Source organism: Somniosus microcephalus, chromosome 3 (assembly GCF_052327205.1).
Source record: "Somniosus microcephalus isolate GS21.2 chromosome 3, FLI_Smic_1.0, whole genome shotgun sequence".
In the NCBI taxonomy this organism is placed as follows: domain Eukaryota; kingdom Metazoa; phylum Chordata; class Chondrichthyes; order Squaliformes; family Somniosidae; genus Somniosus; species Somniosus microcephalus.
The window spans coordinates 129226385-129244341 of record NC_140989.1 but is presented as its reverse complement, the minus strand read 5'-3'; the positions used below and the strand labels follow the sequence as shown (position 1 = coordinate 129244341).

Here is a 17957-nt window from a genome sequence, read left to right as displayed (position 1 = left end):
CAGAAATAATTTGAAGAACAATGATAAAATGTGCCAGCTACCCACCCGTAAATGGAATCTTTATCTCTCTTTAATGCATCGTTTACAGAGGATCCCATGCTTGGCGGCATGGCATTAGCATGGTTTGTGTGCGGGTATTGGTGACTGTGTAACGGCGGCCCGTGATTGAGGTGGTGGACAGGCTGCATAGACCTGGGGGCGTGAGGATCACCATACATAGTGGTCGGTATCCCTACTCCATCCATGCCACCGTAATGTGAGATTTCATCGTACTGCACAACAACAGAGAGAGAGAGAGAAAAAACGTAAGGGGGGAAAATCAGCATATCAACAAACTTAAAACTCCGACACGCACAGTACAACTTCATTCTCAAAGTTCTTGACGGAACAGGGCAAACATTTCTGTGAAAAGTTTCCACAGCCAGTAAGTACCGCGCCGTCTTGTCGAAGCAGCCCGCAAACTCCGTCCCATCGCGTTCGCTCCTTGTTTGAGAAACTACACTATAAACACTTACCCTTTGCGCCATCGGCCTGCCTCGAACCCTTCTCTCTGTGGCAGCTTCTGCTGTTCTCTATAGGGCCAATATCAATAAAGAATAAACACGCCACTCCAAAGCCAGATCAAGATCCCTGTAAGTCCCTTATGTGGATGATCAGCCCCAAAGTCTGCAGCTTAACTTGGATGCACTCGGGGAAAATATTTTTGATCAGCAAAAGAAATATATCGATAGATAGATAATATTTTTCACCGCAGCACCCCGGCGGATAGAGAACCTCGTTCCCCCAAAAGCCAGAAAAAGCGCCCCTCAAACAAAACTGCCGAGTCTCATGGCTTTCTGCCACTCCAGCTGTCAATCAAGGCAAGGTTGTCAAGGTAGTGAATGAATGATGATCCGCCGTGCACTTCCACTGGTCGGGGGGACACCTTAGTGATGGCAGCGAGATCTGCCCGGAGGAGTCCAGCTCCGGATCGCCTTGTGTGTGCAATGAGCCTGCAAGCGCCTTGCGCCTCGGAGAGATGGTGCAGGGGAATCTCACTCTCTCCGGAGTTTGGAGCTCTTTAAAGGGGCCGATGCCGCTGCCCCAGTGTTGCGGAGCCAGAGGTGGATTTGGAGAGAATGCTGGAACCCGGAAGCAGTGGTGGCCATAACAGGTCGCGTCTTACACAATGCGCACCGGACTACCTCATCTCTCACACACAGGAGGGGTGGGGGAGAGAGCTGGAGATAGAGATAGATAGACATATATAATGCAAGCAAAAGCAATACAAATCATACCAAGCGGCAGGTACAGATTCTTTACCCACGCCGAAAAGCTGCACATTTTACATTTTCCCAGTTTTTTTTAAATTATTGAACACGATGTGAAAATTGCACTAATAATTTTCAGTAAACTCTTATATCCCAGCACATTGTCTTCAGAACAAAGTTGATTTTCAACAATTGAGTGTTCTGTTCCGCCTTGTTTCTTTATATCGTTAACTTTAAAAAAATAAACATTTACTTTGTCATTTGATCCTATAATGCGGATTGCTGGCAAATGGCGAATTCACTTGGAGTTGGTGTCTGACACTTCTTCCTAACAAAATAATGGGAGGAAGGTAACTACTCTGAATGCGTAAGCGTCTTCTGGGCTGCTTTGATTTATCTAACTTGCTAAATAAATGTGGCCAGCCTCAGCTCGCTTTAAATTGTAACTAGCTTTGTCTTTCGCGTTGTTTGGTTTGGTTCAATGTTTTTCGTGTAATATTTTATGGTGTAATATTCACGCGCTATGATATACTCTTCTATGTTGTTGCAAAACACTCATTGTTCCGCGGGCTGGTTCATGACAATCTCTGATGGGATTGCTCCAGTCTTTAAAAATTGGCTGTTCATTTGCCCAATTCTATTAGCTTAATGCATGTTCCCCCTCTTGTCACTTTCCATTCCTAATTGTTATGCCTAATTTCGAATAAAATCAACAATTGCGCGTACATCCCGTTTCTCGTGTCGTTACGTATTACTTTACAAAGGTGTTCCCTAGATGTACGCTTGATGCAGAAAGTTGTGGTCACTCACGGTTTGCATTTCTCGCTCTCCCCCCCACCCCCTGTCTTATAGGGAGAATGAGCTAGCCCGGAGCTCTGTGGGCGCTGGAGCTGCAGCCAACGTCCAATCAAAGCGCGCCGTGGGAATGCCACGATATGATTGGCTGTGTCAGTGATCAATTATCACAGGTTGCATCAGTCGCCAAGTTGATTGGCTTAAACTGCTGGATGGGGGCGGATCCACGCTTCAGCACTGACTGACTGCCACCAGCTTCAGTTCTGTCCCAAAAAAAACCCTCTCGAGCTCGACAGAGCAACCCCCCTCCTCACCATATCCATTAGAATAACTTTCTTCTGTTAAAGGGAACTTTTCTTTATTCTTTGCAAGTGCTACACCTGGCCGTTTACTCTGGCGAACGCCTCCCTAATGGTTACTTTTTTTAAACGTGTTTGTAGGATAAAAAGACCTGTCAAAAAGATCGAGGGCAGTTGGTTGGAGAAAGGGGAGAAAAGTCACATTAAATAAAACAATATTCATTCATAAGACCAAAAGGTCCACTGTTACAAGTTGCAGACAGACTACTGAAATCAGCATTTGCAAGGGTTAAATTGTCGTGAAAAACATATTTAATCTAAATGCCTCGCGAGTGAGCTATTCAGTATGAGACAATGAAAGATACGAGCGATGGTCTTTTTGACTGAGAACATTAAATCAGAAACACTCACCATTTGTCTTGAAAAATTAATCAAATATCATTACTGTGATAACATAATTCTGATGGACTCCTGCACACGACCGGAAAACGATTACAGATCCAACCCCGGCTCTCACAAGTATTAAAAGAAATCCAGTATCTCAGGTAAGAATATATTTTTCTTACAGTTCTTTAAAAAAAATAACGTAATTGATTCGAGATCAGTGATCTCAAACGTTACATTTAAACAACAAAAGTCAGTACAGATCCCATTCAAATAGTAACCAGTCTAACCCCACCCCCAGCCCCCGAGAGATTAGTAGTTATCTAGTTTTACAGTGTAACGTTAAATGATATGAATTTGTTTACTCAGACCTCATCTGGATACGATTTTTACAGTTGCAATGGATTAGCCATAAAATCATTACACGGTACAACCATCAATGTCTATTAAAGAGGCGAAATAGAAGAATCTATAACTAAGATATATGATTAAAGTGCCAACGGGTTTACCAAGTTCCCTCACGATTGCACACAATCCACCGGCTCACATTCCACAAACTTTTGACAGTTTAATCGTAACATGACATTTTATTCCTGGACATTAAAGCGTAAAGGGGAGAGGGGGCGACAGGTAAAGTAGAGTGGAAATACTGCACGTTGTTCCAAATACCACTTAATTTATACATGCGACAGCGGAATATAGCCTACTAGATTCAAAGACAATTGGCGATTTGGAAAGCGTGCTGGACATTAAGGAACAACGTTCAATATATCTCATTTCGATAGAATGCAGTTTTAGAATACGAAGATTGTTTTCTTAAGTTGTATAACGTTTAATTTGTATACCTGGTGGCATATTTATATTTTAATGTACTTTTGGAACAGATAACAATCATTTCGACATTTAGCAGGTAATAGTGGCTTTTATCACATCTACATTTTATCTATCTATCTATCTATCTATCTGCACACACACTGGTATATATATTTATATCTCTGTGTGTGTGTACACTGTAAAGACTGGACTTGTTCTTCTTAACATGTGGAATTGGAAACAGTAGCATTTTAAAATCCCATTATTTACAGGGGATGCCACGGTGCATACATTAAAAAAATCCTCTTGGAACTATTCCTCCAATCGATGAAAAACTTGGAATACAAATCCAAGAAGGGCCAGTTTTGACATGTAAACCATGGATTTATTTATGATCTTTATTAATAATCGCCGCCACTTGCTGGTTTTTGGCGATTGAAACCGACAAGCCGTATGGCAGAGTATTAGTTTTCATATCTTCGGTGCATTGGAGATTAATTTATCTGATGTATTAAAACTCAGCTTGGTTCCTGTGTGTTCACACTGGGGGGGGGGGGGGAGGTGTTGTCGGACACGGAGCAGAGCGCAGTCCCGCCCGCGGCCAAACGCTTATACACCACTCGATACGCTCGTCCCGAGGCTGCCGTTTTCGCTCAGATTCCCTGCGAATATTGGTGGCAATCGAGAGAAAGGGTAAAATAGACAAGCGGAAGGAAAGAGAGAGAGAGAGAGGAGGGAGGAGCGAGAAGAGGAAGAGAGAAGAGAGATGCGTGTGAAGTTGACCAAGGTCATAAGTTCAGAGAGCAATCCGGCCACGGCTCCGAGCATTGCTGGACATTTCACCCTGTTTTTTTTTCTCTGGCCAGAGCAAATGCTGTTAAAGATTTGCTCTGGTCCTGGTCGTGTTAAAACAGAGACCTAGGTCTATTTTCCAACAAGCTGCCTTGACACAGTTATCAACAAAAAAACACTCTCCTCTGAACATCGCCATAAAGTTTGCTACACTACAGATGTTCAGCAAAATAACACGCCAGTGATAGGCTCGCAAATCGGTTGTCATTTTTATTTGCGAGTCCACCAGTCTCACTTTTAGTATGGAAGCAGGTTTTAAACAAACTCCTTGTCGTTTTTGCTTACCGCAGTGGTTTTTATTTGGAAGGGTTTTAAGGGATTGTTGGGAAGGTGACGCTTTATATTTGTTTACTGTTTGAGGGAGGTTACGGTGTTGGGGAGGGGGCGGTGGGGGTGAAATGTTGTCTCTTTAAACAGAGGATTGCCTTGTCCACTCCTTGTGTCATCTAGAGGTCAGCCTGGGTTACAAGACAGCACATTTCCACAACCCGAGTCCAAAATACTTTCAGGAATTCGGGACCGAACTTCCCAAGAAATTCTCCGGACCCGCAGCATCCCAAAGAAAGGTCAGAACCCAGCATTTGGACCCGCCGCTCTCTCGCTGGTCACATCACCATTTTAAAAAAAGCAATCAAGATTTCACAATCAAGGAATTAAAACAAAATAACTTGGGTATTTTAAGAAAAACTGTAAGTTTACAACCTGGCGTGGAATCCGTGTCCCCAAGCTGAGTCGCTAGCGAGAGGCAAGATACTGATTCATTCACTCTTCTAAAGTCGCCCCATGATTGGAATTAAGTAACATCTAGACGGGAAGGATGTTCATTATATGTTCGTACGCACAGTCATAACAGTATTGAACTCCTACTTTATTTGCAAAGTAATAATAATAAACAGAACCGATAAAAGTCAGAATACATAGCCGAAAGTCCACCGTGCAGAGAAGTGTTTTGTTAGCGAAAATTGTTTAAGCAAGATAATCAATTAGCAATATATATGTGTAAAATTAAACACGCGCTTTCCTCTTTACAAATCCCCTTAACATATTAGAAGTTATCACTATATATGGTGGTATTTTAATTTGTAATAGGTTAAGAAGATTTGTAAAGACGAACGCGCGTGTTATGTTTTGCACTGTGGAAACATTCCCTCAGGCAATGCGGTGTTAATGATTTCTCACGGCTTTCAGGAAAGGTAACAAGCAAATGTTTTGTCCCTTTTTCTGGAAGATGTGTTATTTTACGCCTCGCATTAACCGTGAGTAACTTGCGGTTTCGATCGTATTCCTGATAATAAAGTAAAGTGAGCATAACTTGTCATTTCTTCATTTTATTTAATTAAGGTTAAGGGAAAGGCGTTGGAAGAATATCGAAGGACGTGTCCCCGTGGTAAATTCTATAGAACGGCTTGTTAAAAAATGGTCTAAATTGTCAGCAATAGAATTGGCGGCTTGCCATTAAATGTCCCGATCTCTGGTTTGACTTTGTTCCCTCCTGGTGATGGTCGAGACTGGTTTGTATCGCCTCTCCTTTTCTCTCAGGCTGAATCTCTTGCGCCGTCTACAGGACATTTTCACAACCGCAGCAATCCCGACAAACCCGCACAAAAGGTATAATTTCAAAAACTGAACAGTGTCTGCCACCGAATTTAATAATAGTGTCTTTTACTCCTTTTTGTTAAGTTTAATATTAATGACCGGGGTTGAAACCGGAAATCTTTTATTTACCGAATCCCACTTGAAGCTATGAACTTTTCAGTCAATTAGAAATGACTACATTGTACATTCTCTTCCCGTTTTCCAACTCACTTCAACACTGAATGAATAGAAGCAGGAGCCGAGAATACTTATTTATGGAGAAGGCTGGGCTCTGGAGGAGTTGGAGAACTGTAACCTGTCACTTAAAAAAAAATCTTCTTTCATTGCCACAAGATGACTTTTCAATTCCCACTGCAGGATTGTGCTACTTACTATGAAGAATTTAAAGATGCGATGTTACAACCATTCAATTAAAACACCGAAGGTTGCGCAGAAACTGAACGCCCACTTTCAAATGTGCGAAATAAAGTGTACAATTATTGGTGGAAAGGCGAACCCAGGCAGCAGCATTTGGAAATTCAATATCTACAAACGATTGAATCAGAAAACAGATGTTTGTTTCAACACACTGACAGTCTAGTTTAAATTTAATTTGCTTTACGCTTATTACTTTTGTTAAAACCAACTGGTTTTCACGTGTCGATATTAATGCGATTTATTTGCCATTAAATGCAGATTATTTTTGTAATGCGTGGCCAATCCTTGAATATTAATCATACATAAAACTACCTTACATAAATTATTGATTAACTATGATCACTTCCGTTGTTGTAAGTATTGCTCCATATATAATAAATACATTATTTGCTGGATACCCTTGTTTTTGCCTGTGTACGGAGTTCTCCGCCTTAATGTTTTGTACAGGTGTCACTGCTAGAGACTCATTATAAGTGGCGCATTAATCTGTAATCTTTTAAATTAATTAATTGACGCTTTCCTGAAGTATTATAGATGGAAGAATAATTGTGAGTTTAAATTAAGCAATGATTTCCTTGATTTATGTTAGTTTAAAAGTATTGGAGTTTGCGTTGCTCAAATAGATTCGTACGACTCAAAAAGTAATTTGCAAAGATAAGTTAATATGCCGTTTATCTTCCAAATATTTGGCGATGTTTGAAAGATAAATCGATGATCATAATAAGAATGAATTTCTATATTTCCAAGTGGCTATCTCCCTGGTCCTTCATCCTACATGTAACCACTGATCTTTGTAAAATTTTGGTTTCCCCTTGTGTTTAATTTATTTATGATATATAAACGGTTCTAGTTAGCCGAGGAAAACAGATTTCGGTTCTTTAAAGGACATTTGCAATTAGACAATACATCCATTTTAAAATTCTTCCGAGTTTCGAAACTGTATCTGCACACTTTCTGACCTCCAACAGTCACTTCTGTACGGAAGAGTGCAGTCCTGCACAACGCCCTGACTGCATTTATTCATAGATATCTAACGTTCCGTCGAAATACTGCAGTCGGATATTAGTTGAACATTCAAAAGCTGTTCGGATAGGACAATCAGAAAAGATTGAGTAACAATTTCCTCAACAGGCAAGGCAAAAGAAGACTCTACAATACCTTTCTCATTTACAGAAGGCTGTCTGCTTGACACCCACTAATACGTTTCCCACCGAAGGTTGAAAATCTTATCCAAACCTTATCCAACATTAGTAAAGTTTTACAGACTCGGTAATTCTCTTCAATAACAATTATCTTTGCATGTGAATGTACTACGAGTAGGATCTATTTCAGTAACGTAATCTAATCACCCAATCTTTTCACATTTGTAAAAGCTTCTAGCGTCAGTTTCTCCAAATGAATTTATTAGTGTGAAATATTGAAGAGAACAATACTCAATGGCTTTTTATCCTGGAGAAAACACTAACGAGGGAATTATTTTACACCAACCTAAACATCACTTTTGTCCTGAAATGTACATTATATTTGGAAGTTTTTTTTTGAGTCCTGGTGAAACTTTAATAATAAATTTAAATCAATGGCCAAAATATAAATTGTTGGGATTGTTTTTGTTTAAGTCTTTTAACTGCTGGATGAAAAGAAAATGAGAGCCCTGGAACATCGAAAAGCTGTTAAATATTTAATAATTCATTTTATAGTATTTACAAAGTGATTGTGATATCAGTGGCATCTTTAACTCAGGGCCAGCAATAAATATACTGGGTCTAATTTATACTCATTTGTGAATTTTTACAGTATAAAACTTTTAAATGCCTAATGACTTCAGCAAGCTTTAACACATCAGTTTATTTGTATTTTGTTAAAATAATTGGTTTCAAAATGCGCAAAATTATAATTTTTCGCAAATGAACAATTGTACAAATATATTTACATACTTAAATACATTAATTTACACATTCAACATTTGCATTTTAACTTTCACTTTCCTAAATACATTCATTCCTCTTTCCCTCACTACATAAAATCAATAAAACTATCACAATTTAATTTAATCCTGATGCTGAGATATTTTAAGTTAAAATATTCTGGTTAAGGTCATCAAAACCATTTGTAAACAAAGATATATATATTTACCAACATTTCTACACTCAAATCTGCCCACTTACAAACATAAAACATTAAAAATGCATATCAGGATATACTAAGGTAGATACATACAAGTGATTCAAGTCTGAAAATATGCAGTTCAGTCTTTGAAAGTGTGGATTGTGCTGTCAATCTACCAACGTGTTACACTGCTGCCACTGACGTTTGTAAGTATTAAAATGTAATGTGCATTTCAGGCGTTCAAAGTTTTTCCTTTGTACTGTGTTAGAAGAAGAATTAGGGCTTTCACAAATGGTTGAAGTGTTTTTGTTTGTACTAAAGCTGTTCAATAGATGATTCACTTTTATCAAATGTAATACTGAATAAAATACATTACATTTAATGCAAGACTTACAAAATACAAAATAAAACACAAACACCACCAATCCCAGTCACCTTCATACTGTATAACAATTAAATCTGCTCTAGAAACATGCCATGGATTATTTTGTTTTGCTGCTTTAAAATATCTAAATAGTTATAATGCCATCTTAAAAATAATTCATGACATAAAAATTCCCAATCTTGCCTCAGTTTAAAAAATAGATAATTTTTGAGGATGTGAAAACGTTGGATGGAATTTATCCTTGTATGTAGAAAGACAATTTAATTGATTAAACTTACACCCTTCATTTCAAGGAACAAAATTCATGTTATTGCATCAAAAGAAATGAATAGTCCAAAAATCTGATTTCAACTTCAATCTCTATCTTGTAAAGTATTAGCCTTTCATACTGTTGAATTATATGTGATGGGGTAGGAATAAAAGTGTACATTGTGGTAAATTTTCCTGCAACATACCTTTGTTATGTGATAATACAAATAGTTTGCATATGATCAACTATGAAGCCTCGAAGGCAATTGGGCAAGTACATATCACATACGTTACCAAATTATAATGAAAATGAGCTTCTGAAGGAACATAAAAAACAGTTAAAGTGACAACCAAAGGATAGAAACAGAAGTTTTGAGATATGTATAGTTAATATAAAAAGTTATTGCATTTTGCATATTATTCAGAATAATGGATAGCAGGCTATAATATCAAAGCTGTAATATAACCAAGGAGGCACAGATGATGTAACAGTAAGAGTGAAGCTCAAGTCATTTATGAATGTCATCTGAAACTCAAGACTGAACTATAGCTTTGAAATCGCTCCCTTCTATCAATGTTACTATTTATAATTCATGCTGCACATTTAATTTATATCACTAATTGTGTAAATATTGATATTTTGGGCCAAGGTCCTATATTTGGAGGGAACATGAGGTAAAGAAGCTGCATGCAGCTGTCAGTAACAGTTTTTTTGTTAATGTTTAGCAATTGTACCACTGCTCGATGCAAATATTTCCCTGTTGCCAATAGCAGTGAGAAAAGGAAGCTGTGCAGAAGCTGCAGTGGAATTGGAATACTCTTTTGAAGTATCAAGTTCTTTAAAATAAACCTCACTGAGTTTCTACAGTAAATTAGCAGCTGCAAGTAGCTCACGATAGTATGATATTTAGGGAAGAGCATCAATGCATTTGTAATGTCATTATTGCAGGTTTACAGTGAAATAATCTACAACTGATTACAGAGGATCCTTACATTCATTATATATTATAACAGAAATTTGTCAGAAATTTATATTACAATACAAACTAAATGAGCCCAATAGCAATTGTGATTTATACTTTACATTCAGATGTCTATTTGGGGGGGGGGGGGGAGGGGATTATAGAAACAACCAATCTTTTGTTGAATTGCAGTGACAAAAAAATAACAAAATATTTAATTAACCAAGACCGTTTAAATAGTCCAAAGCAGTCAAAATAACAAAAATAGCTCACTAGAGTATTAACACATGGTTCTACATAATATCGGAATGCAGCATCTTGACCAGAAGTTTAAGTTGACCAGTTGTAGCAACATTAAAGCTACTAAAGAAGAGCAGAGGCTGGGTACTCTGTGACAAATGGTCCACCTCCTGACCCTTCAAAGCCTATCCACCATCCAGAAAGCACAAGTCAGGACTGTGATGGAATGCTTACTTATCACTTGTTGGGGTGCAGCCACATTCAAGAAGCCTGACACCATCCAAACCAGGGAAGACCACTTGATTAGTGCTCCTGGCACTGGACTCAAATATCCACCTCCTTCACCGGTGACCATGGCTACAGTATGTATGAGCTACAGGATTCACTACAGAATCTCACCAACAGCACTTCCCTCACCTGCAACCTCTACCATCGAGAAGGACAAGACCAGCAATGCTGTGGGAACACCAAGTTCCCCTCCAATGCACACACTTGAATCTATTGCTGTTCTTTCATCATCACTGGAATTCCCTATCTACTACATCATTTATATAGTGCCTTTAAAATAGTATAACATCCCAAAGCACGACACAGGAGTGCAATCGGAAAAAAATTGACACCAAACCAAAGAAGGAAACATTAAGACAGGTGACCAAAAGCTTGGTCAAAGAGGTAGGTTTTAAGGAGGGTCTTAAAGAAGAAGAGAGCAGTGGAGAGGCAGAAAGGTTTGGGGAGGGAGTTCCAGAGTTTAGGGCATAGACAGCTGAGGGCATGGCCGCAATGTTGGGGTGAAGGAAGTGGGAGATGGAAAAGAAGGCAGAGCTGTAGGAACGCAGAGGAGGTTACAGAGATAGGGAGGGGCGAGGCCATGGAGGGATTTGAACATGAAGTTGAGAATTTTTTAAGTGGAGGCGTTGCTGGACCAGAAGCCAATGTAGGTCAGCGAGCACAGGGGTGATGGGTGAACAGGACCTTGTGCGAGCTAGGAGACGGGCAACAGAGCTTTGGATGAGTTTAAGTTAATGGAGGGTGGAAAATGGGAGCCCAGTCAGGAGAGCATTGGAATAGTCGAATCTGGAGGTAACAAAAGCATGGATGAGGGTTTCAGGAGTAGATGGGCTGAGGCAGGGGCAATGTTACAGAGGTGGAAGTAGGCGGTGTTGGTGATGGAGAGGCTATGGGGTCGGAAGCTGCATTCAGGGTCAAATGGAACGCCGATATTGTGAATAGTTTGGTTCAGCCTGAGACAATGGTCAGTGAAAGGGGGTGAATCATTGGCTAGGGAATGGAGTTTGCGGCGGGGGCTGAAGGCAATGACTTCTGCCTTCCCAGTATCTAATTGGTGGAAATGTTGGCTCATCCAGGACTGGATGTTGGACAAGCAGCATGACAACACAAAGGCAGTGGAGGGAGCTAGGGAGGCAGTGGTGAGGTAGAGCCGGGTGTCATCAGCACATCTAACACCATTGTGGGAGCATCATCACCCACCACAGGGATTTAGCAGATCCAGGAAAAGCCCCACCTGCACCTTCACAGGGCAACTAGGGCTAGGCAATAAACAATGGCTTTGCCATCAACCACCCCCATCCTGAAAACAAAAAAAAATAACCACCACATTGAATTTCTGATCTCCGCTGTATAACTAAGGTGTCTGATCTCTGCTGAGCAAAATCCACCCCACTCTTTCACCTCACAGAAGCAAGAAAACATTGAAGAGATTTCATACCATCCAAAAACATAAACTCCAGTTATTCAAGGCTGCTTTTTGTGAGAATAATTTCTGTGTTGTAAAATCGTGCTTGCTTTCCCAAAACAGTTATTTGCTACTTATCATGATTGTAGGTGAAAGCTGCTGGTAAGAAGAGTTAACAGCATTTCTTTATTTATTTAATGTCTACACGCTTCAATTATGTGGTCTGTATTTTGAAAAGGAACAACTGTTTGACTTCAATGGATTTTTCCTCATTTCCTATGAAAACAACACCCACACTGACAAAGCACAGTAGTAGGTTAAAAGGCATAAACACAAGGCAAGTTCCAAAGTTACAAAAGTACAAAAACAAAGCACAAGATTTTCATCAATGTTAAGTGAATCTAGATATGTATTACTGTTTTGAATATACACTATTAAAATGCTACTCTTAATTATTATTATATGTTTAAAAGGTAAGTACCTTTCCTCTTTGTAAGAAAATAATTATAGTAGAGTGGTAAGTTGCCAGATGCAAAAACAAAACCACAACATACACCCATGGAGGTCAAATGACTCAAATTGCAATGATGTCAAAAGAAAGAATTTGCATTTATTCCAACGCACTCCTGGCTGGCCTCCCACGTTCCACCCTCCGTAAACTTGAGGTCATCCAAAACTCTGCTGCCCGTGTCCTAACTCGCACCAAATCCCATTCATCCATCACCCCTGTGCTCGCTGACCTACATTGGCTCCCGGTTGAGCAACGCCTTGATTTTAAAATTCTCATCCTTGTTTTCAAATCCCTCCATGGCCTCACCCCTCCCTATGTTTGTAATCTTCTCCAGCCCCACAACCCTCCGAGCTATCTGCGCTCCTCTAATTCTGACCTCTTGAGCATCCCCGATTTTAATCGCTCCACCATTGGAGGCCGTGCCTTCAGCTGCTGAGGCCCTAAGCTCTGGAATTCCCTTCCTCGACCTCCCTGCCTCTCTACCTCTCTCTCCTCCTTTAAGACTCCTTAAAACCTACCTCTTTGACTAAGATTTTGGCCATCTGCCTTAATATCTCCTTATGTGGCTCAGTGTCAAATTTTCTTTTGTAATGCTCCTGTAAAGCATATTGGGATGTTTTACTACGTTACAGGTGCTATATAAATACCAGTTGATGTTTTTGTTGTTATATCGTGGCTTTCACTACTCCAGGACATCCCAAAGTGCTTTACAGCCAATGAAGAACTTTTGAAGTGTAGTCACTGTTGTAATGTAGGAAATACATTACTACTCACTGTTGTAATAATATATCCTATGATTCAGGCTGCAGTGATATGAGCATTTTATTGACTGAATGGTACATGAAGTATAACTTGCATTAATTATCAACAGTAGCTATTAGCCCACGTAACTGAAAAGAAACACACATACAATGCAAGATTTTATTAAAATACAATTATTTCACAGAGAGGCTGGAGTGCATTTGTTAAGAAAGACTCCGCACTCCATGGGAAATGTCTACTTTTTAGAGATTTTTGTTTTTAACTACAGTATAAGGTCCTCTTAAAGATATTAGTGTGGTTTAAAATACAATGTGCAGATTTTATTTTTGATATTGAGCGCCTGTGCAGGCCAACACAGAATGATTCAACCACTAAGTGAAAGCCTACGTGACATCCATTTGGTAAAAAAAAGCCTTTTCTCCACAACCATGTGATAGTTTTATGTCAATTCTCACTTGCCTGCCTAAGGCTCATAGAAGTTTATGCAGTTCAATTGTAGCTGAGAATTCATGGCTTTGCAGGTGTGTTGGGACACCATTTTCTCTTATCTATATGGAAATCAAGAGCATTAACAACCCTCAAATAGAATAACAACACAACAGAAGAGGAAAAAATAAAGAGGGCATTTGTCACAGAAGCTATTATTTCAGGTGTGTTAATGGGATTAGAGGAGTGTGAAAAAATCCAAGGATTAGTGTGATTCCATCTTTCAGGTACCAGCAGCATCTGTTGTCTGCAGCACATGAATGTAGCCTAGAGGTGAAAAGTGAACATAGCCATTGTGATGCGCTGGAATCGTCGCTGCTGGGAAGCAGGAGAGAGTGTCGCATGCAGGCCAATTGTGAAGTGCAGGGACAAGTCTCACACCTCGGTGGGAGCCTGTTAATTGATCATCACCTGAGAAGCAGAGAGAGTGGGAGAAAGGGGCATGCGTGTAGGTGTGAAGAAATGTATTGCCTACCAAGATGAGATGAAGGGGATTCAGGCAACAATGCCAGCCCTTGACACTACACTGTACTTTCCTTTTTACAATGCAGTTAAATAGAGTCACAGCCAAATTTTTCATCTGCAGGTTCGCAACTCCTAAATTAGCCTCTGAGAGGCCATCTATAAAAATATGTACATGGAAAGGAAATCAGGAATTTTATTTTGTCCCATTCACCGCCCCACCCCCCGCCATTGCCAATGTTCACTTTTCCAAAACACCTTCTTTAAAGAATGCACACTTTTGACTTTTCTCACCAACTAAAAATTAATTCAACCTCAAATACAAGAGGGCTTTATTTACCTATATCTAGTCTCAGGTACTGACTGAACATGCTTTCTCTCTCAGCAGTTATGCATATCCGCACCATGACCAATGCAGCCTATTTCCACCTCTATAACATCGCCTGACTCCGCCCCTGCCTCAGCTCATCTGCTGTTGAAACCCTCATTCATGCCTTTGTTACCTCTAGACTTGACTATTTGTGCACTCCCCTGGCCGGCCTCCCATCTTCCACCCTATATAAACTTGAGGTCATCCAAACTCTGTTGCCATGTCCTAATTTGCACCAAGTCCCATTCACCCATCACCCCTGTGCTCGCTGAACTACATTGGCTCCCGGTCCGGCAACGCCTGAATTAAAAAATTCTCATCCTTGTTTTTGAATCCCTCCATGGCCTCGCCCCTTCCTATCTCTGTAACCTTCTCCAACCCTACAACCCTCCGCGATCTTTGCGTTTCTCCAATTCTGGCCTCTTGAGCATCCCTGATTTTAGTCGTTCCACCATTGGCGTCCGTGCCTCCAGCTGCCTGGGCCCTAAGCTCCGGAATTCCCTCCCTAAACCTTTCCGCCTCTCTACCTCTCTTTCCTCCTTTAAGAGACTCCTTAAAATCTACCCCCATCTGTCCTAATATCTGCTTATGTGGCTCGGTGTCAAATTTTGTTTGATAATCTTTGGGACATTTTACCACATTAAAGGCGCTATATAAATGCAAGTTGTTGTTGTTGAAGTGACCCGGTAACCACTTTTATGCTGCCCCATTCTTTATTTAGAAACAAGGCTCGGCACGTTCAAATTGCTCACTCAGAGTCAGCACCAGTGCTATACAAACCCAAAGCAACTTGTAAGTAGTGTATGTACACTTAGATAAATCCACCCCTGTACACCTATGTACGCTGTTTTAAATTTTTTCTCATCAGCATACATGCTTTATGATTGTTCCCTTACACCAGATGAAATTTAGTTTGAATCTTTGATCAGACTGAAAGTTAATTTGTGCCCTATTCACAGGCACCTTCTTCCTCAAGGAGAATACAACTAGTGCTAATATCAGATTACTGCCCAGTGCATACTCTACTGCACAAGGAGGGAGGAAACTAGCGAGGGAATATGAATCAGTTTCTTTACATGGGCCTGATTTAGATCCCTGTGATTTGCAGCTGTTTTAAAACTGGTAGCATGAGGTGTTCCTTTCTACTGCGGTAAGAGTAAACAAACTTGTGGCATTTACACGGTGCATTTTAATGAGGAACAGCTGCAAACTCGATACAAAAACTGAATTAGTCGCTGCTGTGTAAATGGGCCTTTAATACCCCTATTTAACTGATTAAGTGCTAACTCCCCTAAGGATAATTTCACTTTAATAGTTGTGGCACATTCTTCAAGGTAGCTGAATTTGTAAAAAAAATTGATTTGGAAAATAATTATTTCCAATGAAACTAATCTTTTGAATAAAATATATGTTAAATATCACCCCTTTTAAAATCAGCTACAAAGATTTCTTATTAACTTCAGCATTCTTTAGCTAGCTTCAGTTTGCTGTTGAAGATTTGAATATTTTTGATGCAAAAAGCGAGCGTTGGCGATATGATTGCAGACCTGGTTTGGAGAAGTTAGTGAGGAGTGAAGAAGGGACTATCATGCCAGAGATACAATCATTAAGGAAGCGCTGCTATTTTCCTAGGGAGGTAATGCAGCCAGATATCCACATATTATTTTCATTATCTCATCTTGGGCAAGCCATACAATAATTCTTTCTTGATTCAATGATATCTTTTGACACGCAAGCATTTGCCAAAGACTCTTTGCTAAAGATTGTATTTCTTTTAACTCAGATATTCCAGTTTACTTTCCTCCTTTCTCCCTCTGCTAAAGGTGTTGACTCCCTCTGGACAACAACAACAGCAATAACTTGCATTTATAGAGTGCCTTTAACGTAGTAAACTGTCCCAAGGCTCTTTACAGGAGCGATTATCAAACAAAATTTGACACCGAGCCAAATAAGGAGATATTAGGGCAGATGACCAACAACTTGGTGAAAGAGGTAAGTTTTAAGGAGTGTCTTAAAGGAGGAGACAGAGGTGGAGAGTCAGAGAAGTTTAGAGAGGGAATTTAAGAGCTTAGGTCCGAGGTAGGCACGTCCACCAATGGTGGAGCAATTAAAATCGGGGATGCGCAAGAGGCCAGAATGGGAGTGCCACAGGTGCTAGGCACCCTCTTACTGAAGTGACCATTTGTCGTGCAGGAGCCCAGATTGTCAGTGTTAGCCAGCCATTGAACTGTAAAGGGCATCACAGCCACGATTGATTCTTTCCTTACCTGATGTCCACACATGCATCTGCTCTCCAGTTAGAATAATTGGGTAGGAATCAAAATCAGGAATTCTGGCTTGAGTTTTCCTCCTTAACCCAATAGTACTGAGCTCAATTTTAACACCTCCATTATCACCTGAGCTAAGCTCAGCTAAGTGAGTACAGATCAGCAGTTGAACTTGGCAGTTCGTGGTCTGTATGGTTCAACCACAAATCGCTTTTACCAACTGAGGCATCAAGGAAGCAGATCCTTTTATTTCAAATACTTCACCTCCCTTGTAGTGACTCATCCAAATTTCCCGCTGTGATTATCAGCAGTTACTGTTTAAATCAAGCTATTAAAAACATAGCCATAAAAAAGGCGCTATTGTGGAAGGAAGGTTTCCATTGCTTGTTAGTTTAGCAAAGCTGTAAACACATTCTTTATACTTACATTTACGATAGTCAAAGAGAAATCTTCCCTTAAGTGTTTTGTAACTGTTAATCATTTTTGAAAGAGGCGCTGGTGGCGAAATGTCATAGGTAAGTACTTTACCATTTATTTTTGAAAAAAGATTTATTTAACACCCAGTCTTTCTTCTTTACACAGATTTGCTTGCTGGTGTTTGCAAGATATAAACTACAGTGTAGACAATTAGAAAGGTGCAGCAAAGTGATGACAACAATGCTTTGTTCCACATAAGTTAAGGTTAGATAGAAACAAGCAAGCGTCTCTCTGTATAAGGAAAGAAACAATATTATCTTGAATGAACAATGCATTGTCACTGATTTATGCCCTGCTGTATACCTCAGAGACATGGACCATGTACAGCAGGCACCTCAAAGCACTGGAGAGGTACCACCAACGCTGCCTCCGCAAGATCCTGCAAATCCATTGGCAGGACAGGCGCACCAATATCAGTTTTCTCGCTCAGGCCAACGTCCCCAGCATCAAAGTTCTGACCACGCTCGATCAGCTCCGATGGACAGGTCACATTGTCTGCATGCCCAATACGAGACTCCCGAAACAAGCGCTCTTTTCGGAGCTCCGGCACAGCAAGAGAGCCCCAGGTGGGCAGAGGAAAC

At 40.2% G+C, this 17957-nt stretch overlaps 1 protein-coding gene and 1 long non-coding RNA gene across 7 annotated transcripts in view; one reads left to right on the top strand and one right to left on the bottom strand.

Annotated features, from left to right (window-relative positions):
* The window catches only part of LOC147121399 (homeobox protein Meis1), a 345102-nt gene extending 344006 nt beyond the window's left edge, over positions 1-1096 (bottom strand). The window contains exons 1-2 of one of the 4 annotated variants that reach the window (XM_085981619.1): positions 516-1096; positions 46-272 (exon numbers count right to left, since the gene is read on the bottom strand). In XM_085981619.1, the coding sequence (XP_085837745.1) occupies positions 46-272; positions 516-527 (239 nt within the window). In that variant the 5' untranslated portion in view covers positions 528-1096. Of the gene's footprint in view, positions 1-45; positions 273-432; positions 481-515 lie in introns of those variants that run through there. The other 3 variants (XM_085981618.1, XM_085981616.1, XM_085981617.1) reach the window with 3 other exon arrangements.
* Positions 1097-1218: 122 nt separating this feature from the next.
* LOC147121398 (uncharacterized) lies at positions 1219-6801 on the top strand. Of its 3 annotated transcripts, none has more exons than XR_015077535.1 (2): positions 1219-2889; positions 5735-6801. It is a non-coding gene; the product is annotated as an uncharacterized LOC147121398 (long non-coding RNA). The 3 variants fall into 3 exon arrangements; XR_015077534.1 differs by having other exon boundaries at positions 4844-6801; XR_015077536.1 differs by lacking the exon at positions 1219-2889 and adding an exon at positions 2896-4959.
* The last annotated feature ends 11156 nt before the right edge of the window (positions 6802-17957 follow it).